Here is an 18,504-nt window from a genome sequence, read left to right as displayed (position 1 = left end):
CCTGTGTCGGAGAAGGCTTCCGATGCAGGTGGGGATCAGGAGAGGAACCGCGGTGGCAGCTTTAAACTTAAAAATACCTCTGGCACAGAACTAAACGGTCAGCAACAGAACGTTGGGCATTTCTTGCGATCCCAGGCTGCTCCTCACACACACTAGCCCACAAAACAGCTTCTCACACACCCGAGCACCCTCTAAGCGTGGGCATCCCTGCTCTTCAGCTCCTCCAGGCAGCGGCAGACCTATCCACAGCCAGGGAGCACTGTAAGGCCCTCTGCTGCTCTTCTGTCTGCCCTCCTCTTCTAAACAGCCAGATGTTGGACAGGGGGAGCAGGTAAGTGGTGCTGCAGTACAGGAGGAGCAGGAAAGAGGTGCTGCTGGACAGGGTGGTGGTAACAGGCAGGGAGGCCTGCTGCTGGTCAGGGGGAGCAGGAAAGAGATGCTGTTAGACAGGGGGGAGGTAACAGGAAGGGAGGCCTACTGCTGGACATGGGCAAGGGGGAGGTAAAAGGAAGGGAGAAGGGCTACTGCTGGACAGGGGGAGCAGGCAAGGGGTGGTGGCGGACAGCCGAAGAAAGAGAGAGACAGAAAGAAAGATAGACAGACAGACAGAAAGCAGCCAAGGAGAGAAAAAAAAATACAGAGACACACATCTATTCTAGCACCCGTTAATGTAAGGCTTAAAGACTGGTGTATTTATAAACGAAGTAACGAAGTAATAAAATTCGCAGACGACACCAAGCTATTTAGTGGAGTTACGACTAAAGAGGACTGCAAAGATTTACAAAGGGACCTGAACAGGCTAGGAGAGTGAGCAATGAGATAGCAGATGAAGTTCAATGTAGAGAAATGTAAAATCTTGCAAGTAGGAAACAGAAACCCGAAGTACAGCTATACGATGGGAGGGCTGTTAATGGTGAGAGTACTCAAGAAAAGGACTTGGGGGTAATAGTGGACAAGACAATGAAGCCATCGGCACAGTGTGCAGTGGCTGCTAAGAAGACGAATGGAATGCTAGGTACTATCAAGAAAGGTATTACAACTAGAACAAAAGAAGTTATCCTGCCGTTGTATCGGGCGATGGTGCGCCCGCATCTGGAGTACTGTGTACAATATTGGTCGCCGTATCTTAAGAAGGATATGGCGATACTCGAGAGGGTTCAGAAAAGAGCAACACGATTGATAAAAGGTATGGAAAACCTTTCATACGCTGAAAGATTGGAGAAACTGGGGCTCTTATCCCTGGAGAAGCGGAGACTTAGAGGGGACATGATAGAGACTTACAAGATCATGAAGGGCATAGAGAAAGTGGAGAGGGACAGATTCTTCAAACTTTCGAAAACTACAAGAACGAGAGGCCATTCGGAAAAATTAAGAGGGGACAGATTCAGAACCAGTGCTAGGAAGTTCTTCTTCACCCAAAGGGTGGTGGACACGTGGAATGCGTTTCCAGAAGGTGTGATAGGACAGAGTACGGTATTGGGGTTCAAGAAGGGATTGGACAATTTCCTGAAGGAAAAGGGGATAGAAGGGTATAGAGGATTACTATACAGGTCCTGGACCTGATGGGCCACTGCGTGAGCGGACTGCTGAGCATGATGGACCTCTGGTCTGACCCAGCAGAGGCACTGCTTATGTTTTTATGTTATGTAGAAATCAAAACAGTCCCACCTGTTCTAATTTACCAGGGCCCAATGCAGTGGTGTGCTTGAACTGACGAAACAACAAAATAAATTGAACTGGAACTGACTGCAGTATCTTACAAGAGCCATTTGTTAAATTTTTAAGACCTTTGGAAGCCAGTTATTAAAGCAGCCAAAGGGGGCCTTAGGGATCTGCCTCCCTCCAAACTGAGCTCTGGTTCCCTCCTGAATGCCTTTTTACTTTTGCTGGTGGGGATGCCAAGCCCTGTCAGCCAAATAAACTGCCACCATGGTTGAAAAGCGACAGGTTGCAGTCGAGGAGTATTCCTGGGCTGTACGCCTGGTCTTTTGCAGTTATAGTAGTCAAGTCCTATCGCAGCGAGGGACGGGTGCAGTTGCAGTGTTCTTTGTGGATCCAAAGGAGTTCCATCTTGGAGGCATTTAGTTGTAATTTGTTGACAGACATCCAGTTTTTGATTTCCGAAAGGCAGTTTAGGAGTTTCGCAATCTGGGCATCATGGGCTTCTCCTAGCAGTAGGTATAGTTGGATGTCATCTGCGAAGGAGTGAATCTGTATTTGATATTTGTAGGCTATGTCTAGGACAGGTCTAACGTAGAGACTGAATCATAGGGAAGATAGCAGAGCCCACTGCAGAACACCGTATTTGATCAGCATGTTGTTGAGTAGAATGCTTTGGGACCTGTTATTCAGGAAAGAGAACAATTGTACTGCAATGTCTCGGATACCAATTTCAGAGAGCTGCTCAATGAGGAGAGAATGGTCAATATTTTCAAACGCTGTGCTGAGATCCAGCAGCACCAGAAGGACATCATTACCCTTGTCAAGTTTCCAGCAGTTGTTGGCGATGTCAAGGATGGTTTCAGTACTGTGGAATTTCCTGAATTCAGATTGGAAGATAGATAGGGTGTTTGTCAATGAAGGAATGTAATTGAGTTAACACTGTTTTTTCCAGGATCTTCAAGACAGTTCTAAACTACCAGAGGTTGCTAAAGTAGACCCAGGGAGAGCCCACAGGAGGTTAGAAGGCTCTGAGGGGGAGCTAAGTCTCTGCTGGGGGGAGAGGGCATGCATCAACCCGAAAAAAAAACTCCTATATAATGTATTCTAAATTAATTTTCCTATGTACTGTTTCTCCTGCCTTCTTCTATTCTATGTTTCTAGCCTAATTAATTTATTTTTCTCAAGTACTTTAGCAAGATTGTGAGCCTTTGGGACAGTCAGGGAACTTTAAGTACTTTTTCTTCATTTTAATTAATCTTACTTAATTGCATCTCTTCTGTATTTACTGTAAACCGCTTTGAACCTCACAGTATAGCGGTATACAAGAAATAAAATTATTATTATTAAGAAATAAAATTATTATTATTATTATTTTCCCTCAAAACAGAGGGGGTGGTATGTGTTTTCTGTTGTCAGGTGGCTCAAAGGAGGGGACAGAGAGAGATTGCAGATTGGGGTGAAGTGTTTCGGTTTCTGCCAACCAAAATTTGGTAGCCTTTACTGGTCACTGCTTGTCATACTGTTTACTACCTTTGAATCATCAGATATGATCACCTCTTGATACCCAGTTGCTATCCTTTTGGTTGGTACTCTTAGAGGGATTCTGTACAACTGCACAAAGAATTTATGCAGAATTCTCCACTTGTGGAATATTGCACCTGTGATATGATTGGCAGGGATCCCCACTGTATTGCATCTCTTTTTCCTCTCCTTTCCCTGGTCTTCCCCCTCCCTCTTTCTCCCCAATTAGGTGCAGCACTCCCCCCCCCCCCCCCCCCGTTGCCAGGGCAGCCTTCACAACTCGCAGCTTTTGCTGGCTTCAGGCCTTCTTCTCTGCCAGGTCCTGCCCACATCCTGTTTCCGTGAAGGCAGGACCCATTAGAGAAGAAGACCTGATGCCGGCAGAACAGTGAATTGTGAACACTGCCATACTGAAAGAAGTTCACAACACTGGCTCTCAGAGCACCCCCTTATAGGTTGTACCTTGAGTGCATCGCTCCCCCCACTCTAACCCCCTTGGTACCCACTGGATGCCAGACCTCTGCAGGAAGAAAGTTGTGGAAGAAAGGGGAAGGGCAGAGAGAGGGAGGAGATGGTGCACATGGATGAAGAGGAGGGGTAGACATGGAAAAGTAGACAGATTGAGAAAAAGGCAGAAAATGGAATGTTAAAAAGTAAATGTGAAAGATGGATGTAGGACAGAAAGTGAAGAAGAGAAAAAACAGCAAATAGATAAGAAGGTCCTGGAAACAGTTAAGAGCATAGACAGAAGGAAGTGCAGCCAGAGCCTAGGAAAAGATGATTAGAAAAATAAATCACCAGACAATAAAGGTAGGGAAAAAAATGATTTTTTTTCAGTTCAGTGATAGAAATATGTGGGTTTTGAGAATTTACATCTGCTGTTTATATTTTGCACTGTTCAGGAAGAAATGCATTTCTCTCTCTTTCTTTGGTGGTGTACTACATGCAGTCTGGCATCATGGGTCTCAGTTCTGTATATTAAGACTTTTAGTTTGTGGTCGTATATTTATAGGATTCATCTGTGTTCTGCATTGTATGATCCCAACTGTTCTGGTAGGAATGAATATGGCGAAGCTCTTTTGTTGGCATCATTCATGGCCCCAAGTAGGAAGAAATTTGTCGGCTCTCCTTCAGCCCTTTTGGACCCAAAACGGCTGCGAAAACAGCTGCTTTAAAGTTAGGGCATTGGCTAATTGAATAACATTTTTATTGGAGGAGATAGCTGGAATTTGGGGATATTGGGACATACTCTCGAGGATACTGGGGAAACCGCCCTAATGAACGAGGGGAGATTGTTGGTATTCCCCGCCCCCGGCAAAAGGCTTCTGATTTCACCCAACTAGAAGTCGTGTGTGGCCCGCCCCTCGACGGAACGACGTCAGGCAGGCGTAAGAGCCCTCCCATGACGTTAGGCGGCGGTATTGGGCAGGGCGCTCTTATTTACATTTACTGCGAGAGTACAGTCGCTGTGGCACACCGGGACTTGGGAAGGCAGACCCGGTTCTTAGCGGCATGAGGGAGCGCCTGTGATCTCGTCCTTAAGCTCCAAACCGTTTCTGAATTCTAGCTTCCGCTCTGACCCGGACTGAGCACGAGGACATGAAGAGCCCTAGAGAACCCGACAAAGAAGAGGAGCCACCCGGCCAGAGACCAGCAGGTCAGTTACAGCCCCTGAGGCTGTCCTGTGAGAGCCGGGGGGTAACTAGTACCGATCCCTGAGCCTGCCTTCTGCTAACTGGAAGGAGAGGGGACATTGCACTGACCTCTGAGCCTGTTCTGCAACCAGACATCAATACTGTCCCCATAAGACCGTGCAACAAGTATTGACCCTTCAGTTGTTGAGGATGCGTTTCCTCTTATGTCACATTGGGGTGTTGGGGTTTTTTTTGTCTTTACAGATGAGCACATCCAGTTGAAGGTGCCGGTGATTCAACAGCTGTACCACTGGGATTGTGGCCTGGCCTGTGCAAGGATGGTTCTGCAGTGAGTGCCACTCCTTTTGAATTATTGTTGTAAAGCTGCTGTCAATATGAGGCACCTTCCTAACACAAGAGATTATATAAAGATGGACCTGATTTTTTTTGTGTGTGTGAAGTAATCTACACTGCATATTTGCTTGAGCCAAACTGGATTTTAGTGGCATTTCCTTAGGACTGGCTCTGTTACAGGAGTGGTTTTGATGGTTGCATCTGGTTCCTTTCTCTCAGGTACTTGAATCAGCTGAGTGAAGAGGAGTTTCAGACGGCCCTGGAGGACTTGCACCTCAGTAAGAGTATTTGGACTATTGATCTGGCTTATCTGATGTACCACTTCGGAGTAAAGCACAAACTGTGCACTCAGACACTTGGTGTGGACAAGGGCTACAAGAATCAGGTCAGACAAAGAAAGGCTATGTTGTCTTCCTGGTTTTTATCACTCTGTTTCTGTCCTGATGTAATTATCACGTTACTTACTCTGAATTAGTTGTGCTGAGGTGTGGTAATGGATAATGGTAAACTTATTCTCTTTCCTTAGTCTTTCTATAGGAAACATTTTGACACTGAGGAGGACAGAGTGAACCAATTATTTGCACAAGCAAAAGCCTGTGGAGTGCTAGTGGAGAAATGGTGAGATGGTTTTTTTCCCTTCATACCATTAGCTAAGACTGAGGTCAGACATCTGACATACAATGTTGCTTTACATAAGAACATATTGGGTCAGACCAATGGTTCATTTAGCTCAGTATCCTGTTTCCAAAAGTGGCCATTCCAGGTCACAAGTACCTGGCAGAAACACAAATAGTAACAGCATTCTATGCTACCGATCCCAGGGCAAATAGCGACTTCTTCCCAGGTCTGTCTCAATAGCAGACCTTGGACTGTTTCTCCAGGAATCTATCCAAACCATTTTTTAGCCCAGCTACATTAACTGCTGTCACCACATCCTCCAGCAACAAGTTCCAGAGCTTAACTATTCATTGAATGTAAAAATATTTCTTCCTATTTGTTTTAAAGGTATTTCTTGTGCAACAGGACTGGTGGTCTTGACCATTGGGTTTTAGCCCCCACTAGTTGTGAGGGTTGTGGAGAGCCCATTGTTTGTTTTCATGCTCCAAAACAACAAAAGATTGTGGAGCAGAAGATCAGATGTACCAATTTGTTGTTTAATAAGCATCCAAATAACTTAAAATCAAACATCATATAAACAATCCTCAAAGGATGTATACAGTCACAAATGGCCCACAGGATAGAAACCAAATAATGTATACAATAAAAACGACCCAACATGGGCCATGTTTTGGCAAAATAAAAATGCCTTCCTCAAGGGTCTTATAGGATCCTTGGCTGTCTTAAATATAAAAACATAAGTCACAGACTTTTTTAAGAGGCTACAAACAAGCAGCACAGCTCACAAAACTACAATGCAGGCTGGGGGTTTTCATGCTCCACCTCCCATCACTCTTGTTTAAGCTCCTCCCCTTTAGTCTTACTCTCTACAAGCGAGGAGTAGGGAACCTGTCTGTTCTGCTTTAGTTTAATCTATTTTTTCAGGTTTTTTTAAATTATCCAGTCAGAGCCGATCGGAGGCTTTTGGTGCCGCAGAGGATCCCGGTCACCCTAGGGCAGGGGTAGGCAATTCCGGTCCTCGAGAGCCAGAGCCAGGTCAGGTTTTCAGGATATCCACAATAAATATGCATGAGATAGATTTGCATCTCAAGGAGGCAGTGCATGCATATCCATCTCATACATATTCATTGTGAATTAGAGAATGACACGACAAAATTCATCACCGTTCCCGTCCCCGCGGATAACCGCGGGAAATAATCTCATGTCATTTTCTAGTGTCTGTTTCAACCTCAATCCTTCTACACCAGCATTCTTCAAAGCAAAGCTTGCGGGTCAGTGGTTGTGGCCATTCATACTCTGATTCTTCCCTCTCTCCTTAAAGAATGACATGAAGATGGTTTCCCGCAGTTATCCACGGGGATGGGAAAGGTGATGAATTTTGTCACCGTCTCATTCTCTATTGTGAATATCCTGAAAACCTGACCTGTCTCCGGCTTTTGAGGACTGGAATTGCCTACCCTTGCCCTAGGGCATCTCTGGCTATGAGAAAATAGACTCTTAGTTGTAGCCTGCAGGCACATGCCTTGCATGACTCCTGTGTGGCCAGTGTGTATCGGTAGTTCTCTGAGCTCAGGGTCCGTATCCTTGGAAGTAATCTTGCTCCAGGTTCTGTCTGTAGTTGACTTGAGTGCAGACTGAGTGGGTCCTGTGGCAGTCCAATAAAACAAGCCATCAGTTGGACTCCAGGCTTGTTTGAGGCAGAAATCTTCTTTCGCCTCTGATCTGAGGCTTTTCTATACAGCTACAGCATGGCACAGTGAGTGAGGCTATTGCAGCCTAAGGGGAAAATTGGAGGGGGAGAGGGGCCTCAATTTTGAAGGTTTTTGAGGTTACATAGAAACATAGAAGATGACGGTAGAAAAGGGCTACAGCCCATCAAGTCTGCCCACTCTGCTTACCCACCCCCTGTCTATGCCCTAATGACCCAATTTCCTTATCTTGACCCTCATAGGGATCCCACATGGGTATTCCATTTATTCTTAAAGTCTGGCACGCTGTCTGCCTCGATCACCTGCACTGGAAGCTTGTTCCAATGATCAACCACTCTCTGTGAAGAAATACTTTCTGGTGTCGCCATGAAATTTTCCGCCCCTGAGTTTGAGCGGGTGCCCTCTTGTGGTCGAGGGTCCCTTGAGAAAGAAAATATCATCTTCCACTTCGACACGTCCCGTGAGGTACTTAAATGTTTCGATCATGTCTCCCCTCTCCCTACGTTCCTCAAGAGTGTAGAGCTGCAATTTGTTCAGTCTCTCTTCGTACGAGAGACCCTTGAGCCCCGAGATCATCCTGGTGGCCGTCTATTGAACTGATTCAATTCTGTGCACATCTTTACTGTAATGTGGCCTCCAGAATTGCACACAGTACTCCAGATGAGGTCTCACCATGGCCCTGCTCGGTGATTTGGGACAGCTCCTGGACGACTCCGTCGATGTAGGCCTCGTCCTCTCGGATGCTTCTCAGGCGTATCACCTCCTCCCTGAGGCTCTTTAGTTCCTGCATGAGATCTCCATCCAGCTGCGCAGCCTCCTCTGTCTGTGTAGAGACTGTAGTGTAGCTCTGGGGGATGGTCTCGGTCTGCACAGAGACCTCTGTCCACCGTCCTGGGTCTTCCTCCTTCTGCACGCAGTCCGTGGTCTCTTCCTGGATCCCCATAGCAACTGGAATACTGGTCTTGATTGTAGACTTCGCGCTTCTTGTCCTCCCTGCCATTGCTGAGTTGTAATTGAGGTCTGCCTGTCAGTAAGGAAGAGAATTAGGAAAATTAGAAAAATCTGTCTGTGAGCAAGTGTGAGATTTTGAAAGTTAGGGTGTCTGAGAGTTGGAAGATTGGGGTATCTAGTGTTTGAAAGATAAGGGTGTCTGAGAGACTGAGATGTCTGAGAGGGTTGCTGTCTGTGAGTTAGTATGAGAGCCTGTACGATTAGGGTGAAGGGATAGTGTGTTTGAGAGGTCCGCTTGTTGCCCTAAGGTATCGTTGTCTTATGTAGTTTGGCTCTTCTTAAGGCTCTTCGCAAAGGCGCTTTCGCTAAGGCGAGCGCCTTTGCTGCTCACCTTTGCCGCGCGCCGAACGGCTGCGCGCCGTTGGCTCGTCCCCTTTTATGGGGGGAGTTTGGCTGATGATGTCAGGGGTGGGCGGAGTTAGCTCTCGCCTCTTCCCCTGCTAGCACCGCCTTCTCTGCTCCTCTCTCTGCTTCTTCCTGCTAGCACACTCTCCGCTCACTGTTCTGCCATGTGCTCAGAACTCTGCTACCATGTGCTCAGGACTAGGCACAGCTCCTACAGTCTCCCTTCGGCTGGCCTTGCACTGTTAGGGCTTAGGTTCCCTATTTCTCCAAACCCCTTCCCTGCATTTTTTGATTTTGTCTTTTTTTTTCCATAAGCCATTTTAGCCTCCACAATAGCAATTCTTGTGCCTATCTTGGATTCCCCAATTTTATTTTAAAAGCCCTCATTTGCCTCAGTATCCACTAATTTTGACAGAAAGCAATATAAATGGCTTTGTCTCTCCTTATATTTGAGGTGGCTTAAGTGCTCAGTTGGAGCATTTTTTGTGCCAGAAAATCTAGCAAAATGAAGCTCTTGAGGCAAATTTGGGAGATTCGCAGCCTGAAGACCTCAGCTTGGCAGTATCTTCAACTACTGGGATCCATGGTTGCCACAGCAGATGTTTCCTGGGCTCCTCTCAATGTGCTCTCCACAAACGGATGCCCTGGACCACCTTCTGTCATGGTCGAGCAAGACATGGAGCAGCCTGGATTGGTGGCTGGAGCCTCAGTCCTTAAACAAAGGAATGCCACTACACATCTCCCAGTGGATGTCCTGATGGATGCCAGCCTTTTTGGCAGGTGGAGCTCACTGCAAGGGACACCCGCTATAGAGGTGGGGGTCGATTTAATATTTGGAGCTGAGAGTGTTATGGTTAGCTCTGCAAACTCTGGGCAGCGCCCTAGAAAGGACAGTTCGAGTCTTCTCAACAATGTAACTGCAGTAGCCTATGTACTCGTAAACCAGTAAGGAGACACCAGGAGTGCATCACTGATCCTGGAAGGTTGCCTTCTCTTCTGGTGGGCAGAAGCCCATCTATTGGGCATCTTGGCAGTTCAAGTGGCTGGGGTGGAGACTGTGCAGACAGACTTCCTAAGTCAGCAGACCTTGGATCCTGGGGAGTGGTCACTCTCTCTGAGGGCTTTCACCTGCATAGTCAGGTGCTAAGGCATCCAACGTTTGACCTCATGGCCTCTGCATCCAACAAGAAGGCTTCTTCAGTCAAAGGTATAAGCCCTGAAGTGTCGGAATGGATGTAGTAGTCCAGGCCTGGGCTGTGGAAGAACTCCTATATGTGTTCACCCCCCACCTCCCTCCCGTGGCCAGTGATAGGCAGAGTGTTTCAGAGGGTCAGAACGCACACAGGTCGAGTGATCCTGGTAGCTCCAGATTGGCCAAGGCAGTCCTGGTACACAGACTTGGTACGTCTGCAGAGGGATGTGGCTCTCAGAGTTTGAAAGAGTAAAAAAATTATTATTTTACCCTGTTCTATACCACTCAGGATTTTGTAGAGCTTGGTCATATCTCACCTCAGCCGTCTCTTTCAAGCTGAAGAGCCCTAACCTCTTTAGCCCTTCCTGATATGAGAGGAGTTCAATCTCCTTTATCACTGTTCACGTTGTCACAAGACAAATACATACCTTTTACCTACATCCTTTATACTCATTTTCAGAATGAAAATGTGTAGTGTTGCGGGTTGCGTTAACCTTTTTAATTTTTTTTGTTAACAGCTTTTGCTTGGCACATATATGTGAAGGTTTGAAAATACAATCCATTGCAATTGTTGCTTTCCTTTCATGTGTTGTCCTTGATTGCGGCTGGTTAAGTAGGAAATAATCCTGCCTACCAGGGGATGCAATTTCCTCTTGCACTGAGAAAGTGTCTAAGTGCTTCTGCTCAAGAGGGAAGGGTTAGAACAGTTGTTGTAGTTGGTGATTCGATCATTAGGCATGTAGATGGTTGGTTGGCTGGTGGGCATGAGGATCACCTGGTCCATTGCCTGCCTGGTGCAAAGGTGGCGCACCTCGCACATTTCTTAGATAGAATTTTAGATAGTGCTGGGGAGGTGCTGGCTCTCTTGGTAGATACCAGTGACATAGAATGTGGGAGGGAGGTTCTGGAAGCCATATTTAGGCTCTTTGGGTAGAATGCTGAAATCCTGATCCTCCAGGGTAGCATTTTCAGAAATGCTTCCAGTTCCACGTGCTTGACCCAAGAGGCAGGTAGAGCTCTGAAGTCTCAATGCATGGTTGAGATGGTGCAGGAATGAGGGATTTAGATTTGTTAGGAACTGGGCAACCTTCTGGGAAAGGGGAGAGCTTATCCCAAAAGGATGGATTCCACCTTAACCGGGATGGAACCAGGCTGCTGGAGCTAATGTTTTAAAAGGAGATTTGTCATCTTCCCCCCCATCTCAGTTTAAAAGCTGTTCTGTCATCTAGGAGTGGATGGTTCATTGTGGAGTATCCTTGAAGGATATTTTTGAAACAAGGTATTTAGGGAGTCCCAGTAGAGAGGGTCCAATAATGATGAAAGAAAGCCCGGAGTGTTTAAGAGGAAGGCAGAGTAAAGAACTCAAATTATCCCTGTCATCTTCTCAGCAGGCTGTAGATTCAAGGGGAAAACACAATTTGAAGTGTCTGTATACAAATGCTAGAAGCCTAAAATATAGGAGAGTTGAGTATATAGTACTGAATGATGCAGTAGATATAATAGGCATTTTGGAGACTTGATGGAAGGAGGATAATCAATGGGACACTGTTACCTGGGTACAAATTATATCGCAAGGATAGAGTAGATAAGATTGGAACTGATATCTGGAGTACCATCACTAAAGAAATCTACTGTAGCGGCATTTAATTTTCAAAAGGGTGACGACGATAAAATGAGGTAAATGGTTAAAAAGAAGTTAAAAGGATCAGTGGCAAAGGTTGGTACTGTAAACCAGGTGTGGATGTTATTTAAAAATACCATCGTGGAAGCCCAGACCAGATGTACTAAACCAAACTGACAAGTTAGAAAGTGATAAATCAATTATACTGGATGGTATACATCCCAGGGTACTGAAAGATCTCAAACATGAAATTGTTGACCTGCTGTTAATGATCTGTAACCTGTTGCCAAAATCGTCTGTAGTATCTGAAGATTGGAGGGTGGCCATTGCTAGGGAGAGTGTGGCGCAATGGTTAAAGTTACAGCCTCAGCACCCTGAGGTTGTGGGTTCAAACCCACGCTGCTCCTTGTGGCCCTGGGCAAGTCACTTAATCCCCCCATTGCCCCAGATACATTAGATAGATTGTGAGCCCGCTAGGACAGACAGGGGAAAAATGCTTGAATACCTGAATAAATTTATGTAAACCGTTCTGAGCTATAGAAAAATAAATAAATAAATTATTTTTTTTAAAAAAAAAAGGTTCTAGGGGAGATCCAGGAAATTACAGGCCAGTAAGCTTCGGTGATGGGTAAAATAGAAACAATTATTTGAAACAATTTTTAAAAAATAAAATTGTGAAACACTTGGACAAATATGATTTAATAGGATAGAGTCAGAATAGGTTCAGCCAAGGGAGATCTTGCATCACCAATTTGCTTGACTTCTTTGAAGGTGTGAATAAATGTGGATAAAGGTGAGCCGATTGATATAGTGTATCTAGATTTTCAGAAAACTTTTGACAATGTTCCTCACGAGAGGCTCCTGAAAGTCATGGAATAGGAGGCAATGTTCAGTTGTGGATTAGGAATTGGTTAGAAAACAGAGGGTAGGTTTAAATAACCATTTTTCTCAGTGGAGGAGGGTAAATAGTGGAGTGCCGCAGGGATTTGTATTTGGACCAGTGCTATTTAACTTAATTATAAATGATCTGGAAATTGGAATGATAAGTGAGGTGATTTAAATTTGCTGAAGACGCTAAACCAAGGGTGGGCAACGAGGGCCAGAATCCAGTCAGGTTTTCAGGATTTCTCCAATGAATATGCATGAGATCTATTTGCATGCACTGCCTCCCATTGTATGCAAATGGATCTCATGCATACAATCCCCTGCGCTAAACTGTTCAAAGTTGTTAAAATGCATGCAGACCTTAGGAAATTGAAAGACTGGGCATTCAAATGACAAATGGAATTTCATGTGGACAAATGCAAAGTTGTGGACATTGGGAAGAATAACCCAAATCATAGTTACCAGATGCTAGGGTCCACCTTGGAGGTCAGCATCCAAGAAAAAGATCTGGGTGTTATTGTAAACAATACGCTGTAACCTTCTGCCCAATCTGTTGCGGCAGCCAAAAAAGCAAGCAAGATGCTAGAAATTATTAAAAAAGGGATGGTTAACATGACATTTGCCTCTGTATCACTCCATGGTATGACATCACCTTGAGTATTGCATTCAGTTCTAGTCTCCTTATCTCAAAACTTATAAAGACTAGGGGACGCTCAATGAAGTTACAGGGAAATACTTTTAAAACCAATAGGAGGAAATATTTTTTCGCTTGGAGAATAGTTAAGCTTTGGGACACATTGCTAGAGGTTCTGGTAAGAGTGGTTAACGTAGCTGGTTTTAAGAAAGGTTTGGACAGTTTCCTGGAGGAAAAGTCCATAGTCTGTTATGGAGACAGACATGGGGGAAGCCACTGCTTGCCCTGAATCGGTAGCATGAAATGTTGCTACTCTTTGGGTTTTGCCAGGTACTAGTGATCTAGATTGGTCACCGTGAAGACGAGCTACTGGAATAGATGAACCATTGGTTTGACCCAGTAAGGCTGTTCTTATGACAATATTCAGCCAGCCAGTTTTTGGGTGGAGTAAAATATGAATCACTTTGAACATTGACCTGCTGCCTGGAAACCTGTAATCTAGTGCTTATTCCCCATCTCTTCTGAAATATTGTTGTGGCTCAGGAGGAGATGCATAGAACTCCAGCACTGTAAAACACTGGGTGGAGCACTGGGGTGGTGGTTTTTATATTTTTATATTTTTATTTTTTTAGCTACCAATGCTCAATACTAACAGCATGGAAATATGCAAATTATATGCACACTGTTATGTATTGAGCATTTGTTGGTAAAGGGCTCCAAACGTCCATGTAGCATGCCCACAAGAGTTGTGCAGTAGGCACATTCCTTGTGCACATATCCAGGGGAGGGGAGAGGGTAAACAGTTGTTTTTTTTCCTGTTGTGCTGGGATTTGTTTCAGAAGCTGCAGAGCACCCAGGGCATGCTCCAGGATCGCTATCCAGCTTCCTGGGGTGCAAGTGAGCATGGGGCTGAGCTGTTGCCAAACCCGCTCTGCTGTCCAATGATTGGAAAAAACGCTGCATTAGTTGGTTAAAGTGGGCTTTTTTCGGGAAGCGGCAGCATAGCTGTTAGTCACTGCCTTAACGACTAATAAAAACCTACTGGCAGCTCCAGAGCTGTCAGTAGATTTTAGTTGCTAGGGTGGTTGCTTTTTCTCTGTACATTAGAGAGTATCACTAATTGTTTTAATCCTACTGAACTCATTAGCATAGGACTTCCAGTCACTGCTTCCATGCACAGTAAAGCAGCAGCCAAAAGCCTCTGTGCATTAGCCGTACAATGTTAAAACCAGTCTAAATGAAACATTGCATTCCCGTTTTGACATCGGGCTCTGAGAGTTTAAGTGCTGGATGTCACTGATAGCAGTGACTTTTCTCTAAAGTGTGCTGCTGATGTGATTTGCTATGGGGAAAATGCAGCTTAAATGTCTTGTTGGGGCAGCCAGCCATTCAGCAAAATGTAGCTACACAGCTCTGAGCTTTTAGCTAGTATCAGCTGAGTTCCTATAAAAGTGACAAGCTTCTCATACCTGCTCCTTTAACTTCTCTCATTTCATATAATACAAGAAGGGTTACCTTTGAAAGCTCAACATAAAATGCATTGAGTTAGTCCAATAAAAAAGGTATCGGTTTATTTCCTTTGGGGGTGGTGGTTGTTGTTTTCTTGATACTTCTATATAAATACATAGAAATGGAGAGAATGACAGCAGATATAAATAGTTTAAAAAAGAGAAAATAACAACAGCAGATGAAGACCATATGGCCTATCCAATCTGCCTAACCCAATCATCTACTATCTCTACCACCTTAATTGGGAGGCCATTCCAATACAACTGCCACCCTTTCTCTAAGGAAGTATTTCCTTAATATTGAGGAAGAATCTGGAGAGCTGAGCCATGGAGGTCATCTGATTCTGGTACCCTGGGTGGGAACTTTCTCCATTTCTTGAGCTAAAGGAAGAAATTCTATTGAAGAATCTAGCATGACACACCACCTTTCATGGGTCTTGATGAAGCTATGGTTGGGTTGTTGGAGAAATGGGTAGATGGGGAAGGCAGTTTGCATATGAGTTTGTCTCTTGGGTTGAATTTGGGGTTGACTTTTGAAATAAGGCATTTTCTTTTCTTAGACCTGGTGAGTTTCAGTAACAGGTTCTGCAACATTGAAATTTGGAGTAGATTCAGAAGTAGATCAGAAGGGAGGGATTTAACTGAGACACTTTCCTGGCTGGTTATTCACTTAGATATGCTTGCTTAGTGGTAGACTTGCTGCCTCTCCGCCTCCTTCTCTGCAGCACAGTGACAGTACAGGACCTACAGCAGCATCTGGCCCGTGGCCACATTGCTATTGTCTTGGTGAATGCAGTGCTACTGCTGTGCGACCTCTGCTCCAGACCAGTTAAATACTGCTGCTTCCTTCCCATCGGCCAGAAGTGCTTCTGCAGAAGTCCAGACTATCAGGGCCATTTCATCGTGTTGTGTGGCTACAACAAATCCTCAGGGAGCATCTTCTATAACAATCCTGCCTATGCAGATCGTAAGTATGTGCTTGAAAAGTTCCCATGCGCATCCTTGTAACAGCCTTACAGCATAGACCAGTTTAGTTTCTTGTAACAGTGACAGTGTAAGTTTCAGTCTTAAAAGTTGTCATTTCTGTCCTGGTGATTCATGCGGCTAGGGCTGTTCAACTTGGGAAGAGATAACTCATGGGGGATATGATAGAGGTTCACTCTTTCCAAAAATACTAAGACTAGGGGGGCATGCGATGAAGCTACTAAATAGTAGATTTAAAACAAACTGGAGAAAATATTTCTTCACACAACTTGTAATTAAACTCTGGAATTCATTGCCAAAGAATGTGTGGAAATAGTTAACTTAGCAGGGTTTAAAAAAGATTTGGATATTTTCCTAAAAGAGAAGTCCATAGGCCATTATTGAGATGGCTTGGGAAATCCACTGCTTCTTCCTAGGATATCTGTAACAATCTTCCTATCCGTGACACACACTCTCAGTCACAGAGTCAGCAATAATATATGGTGCAGTTTTATAATAATTTTTATCAGAGGTCCTTGGGGATATCAGATTGCCTTACAAACAACATAGTTTGAAAGGGTTATTTCCTCATATTACCCCGTGGTACCTCCTCCTCCTCTTGTTCTTTTACTTTTTTCTTTTAATTATTCATGATTCTATGATAGAGTATACTTAGCTTTGAGGGGCGTTGAGGGGATATATAGCAAGGCTAAAAGCTAAGTATACTCTATCAGAATCATGAATAATTAAAAGAAAAAAGTAAAAGAACAAGAGGAGGAGGTACCACCGGGTAATATGAGGAAATAACCCTTTCAAACTATGTTGTCTTCCTAGGATAAGCAGCATAAAATCTGTTTTACTTCTTGGGATCTAGGTAGGTACTTGGGACTATTGGAAACAAGATACTGAGCTTGATGAACCTTCGGTCTGTCCCAGTATAGCATTTCTTATATTCTTTGTTAGCTTATATACTGTCTGCTTCATCTGGCACTGATCTCAAGAGGAAGGGAATGTTCAGGAAGTAATTAACTATTTCAGTCTACTTTTCCTTGTCAAGTTTATGTATTATGTATTACATTATTGTTAACCAAGTCGAGCTCCTCTTGGTTGATGACTCGGTCTATAAAACTAAGTTTTAGTTTAGTTTAGTAACTGAATAAAGCAGGCACCACCATTTTAAATGCCAAGAATGCATGTATATGACCAGAATGCTGACTCTGTGTACATATGTGGGCACGTGTGTTAATGCCAATATTCTGACTACATGCTTTTCTATAATATGATGTCAATGCAATGGCATTCTTACTTATGATCACTCCTCCCCATCCCCCTCCCATTTGTAAACTCAGGTGTTCTTTAATAAAGTTATGAAAAAAGCAACGGCACATAATTTGAAGGTGGACATTGGCAGGGTGCACAGTTATAAATGTAACTTATAGAATACTATAAACTTACATGTGTTCAGTAATCTAGATGCAAGCATTTACACCAGCTCACCTAATCATGAATGTATATGCCCAGTATAACTGGTATTGTATAAAGGAAAGAAAGTAGTTATCTACTTTTTCTTATAGAATAAGCTCAAATAGATGTCCCTTTATAGAGTTACTCTACATTCTACAGCATGGTTCAGTATTAAATACTAGTCTGAGCTGAACCATATTAAGAATTGAGTCTTGGATTCTAGGATGAACAAGTGTTAATGAGACCTAGTAGAATTCTGAGAGTGGCTGGATCTGGAAGAACTTTGCTCAACAATAAAAGGGAACTTTTGAAAAGGCAAGAGAGAGAGCTTTGTGGAATGAGGGAAAATGAGAAGACAATATGGTTTTCCAAGAAAGTAAATGAATTTGGTTAGATAAAAAAAGAATACAGCCAGGGGGAGAATGATTGGGCAGACCCAAAAGAGGAGAACATTTACTTACTCAATAGCAAAAAGAGGAATCTTTTTAGATAGAGGAAAGGTGAAAACCCAAAGGGAGAAAGTAGAATTTTTAAGACTAGCGGAAGGCAGAAAAGCTTTTTTTTTTTTTTTTGCTTGGCATGAACAGATGATGAATCTTAATGCAGGGAATGGAGGCAGGACATAAAAGAATGTGTTTTATGTAAGTAAATAAGGTCACAGTATTAGAGGAGGTATGGTCGCAGCTTCTAAAAGAGATTACGATTGTATTAACTGAACTCAACACAGAACTCTGAAATTGTTCAAGATAGCAGGATAGGAAGGATGGTTCTGAGGGGAGTACCGATAACGATCCTGTTACTCAAAAGTGGGGACAGAGGAAGCTGTAGGTAAGAGACCAGGAAGTGTATGCAGAGTTACAGGAGGTTTATCTAATAATCTAGAATTTACATATAGCCTCAACTTCTTTGCATGCTTTCTCCTCAGGAACGTGCCGCACCAGCATCAGTAACTTCGAGGAAGCCAGGCAGAGCTATGGTACGGACGAGGATGTTCTTTTCATCTATGTGGATAGCTGACCTCTCTGCTTGGTTGCTGCTGCTTCCAGGTCAGTGGCGTTGGTACAGCAGCTGGCAGCGCTTCTCAGGACACATGGGACAGTTTCTCCTCTCATCTTTGTGCGCTGTAACGTGGAAAAACTTTTTTTTATCACTTACTGTTAAAACATTTTAGTAACTTATTAACACAGAGCAAGTTCATCACTGGCAAAACGGCAACATTTCATACCGAAGATAGTGACCAGCAGTGGCTGAAGAAAGAATTGCCTCTTGATACTCTGCTACCCTTACAGACGCTGTTTCTTCTCCATTATAATGCAAGGGTCAAGTTGTAAATTGTTTTTTATATATATAAACTAATCCAGGAAAAAGCTGGATGTCTTATCA

The 18,504-nt window shown here is 44.0% G+C and overlaps 1 protein-coding gene across 2 annotated transcripts in view; it reads left to right on the top strand.

The window, feature by feature from the left end:
• Positions 1–18,504, top strand: part of GUCD1 (guanylyl cyclase domain containing 1) — a 25,988-nt gene extending 7,484 nt beyond the window's left edge. Inside the window, exons 1-6 of one of the 2 annotated variants that reach the window (XM_033955620.1) lie at positions 4,544–4,840; positions 5,082–5,166; positions 5,391–5,556; positions 5,698–5,789; positions 15,420–15,661; positions 18,047–18,504. In XM_033955620.1, coding sequence (XP_033811511.1) covers positions 4,783–4,840; positions 5,082–5,166; positions 5,391–5,556; positions 5,698–5,789; positions 15,420–15,661; positions 18,047–18,138 — 735 coding nt within the window. In that variant the 5' untranslated portion in view covers positions 4,544–4,782 and the 3' untranslated portion in view covers positions 18,139–18,504. Of the gene's footprint in view, positions 1–4,543; positions 4,841–5,081; positions 5,167–5,390; positions 5,557–5,697; positions 5,790–15,419; positions 15,662–18,046 lie in introns of those variants that run through there. The other variant, XM_033955619.1, reaches the window with a different exon arrangement.

Source organism: Geotrypetes seraphini, chromosome 8 (genome assembly GCF_902459505.1).
Source record: "Geotrypetes seraphini chromosome 8, aGeoSer1.1, whole genome shotgun sequence".
NCBI lineage: Eukaryota > Metazoa > Chordata > Amphibia > Gymnophiona > Dermophiidae > Geotrypetes > Geotrypetes seraphini.
This window is presented reverse-complemented; position numbering and strand designations above follow the sequence as displayed.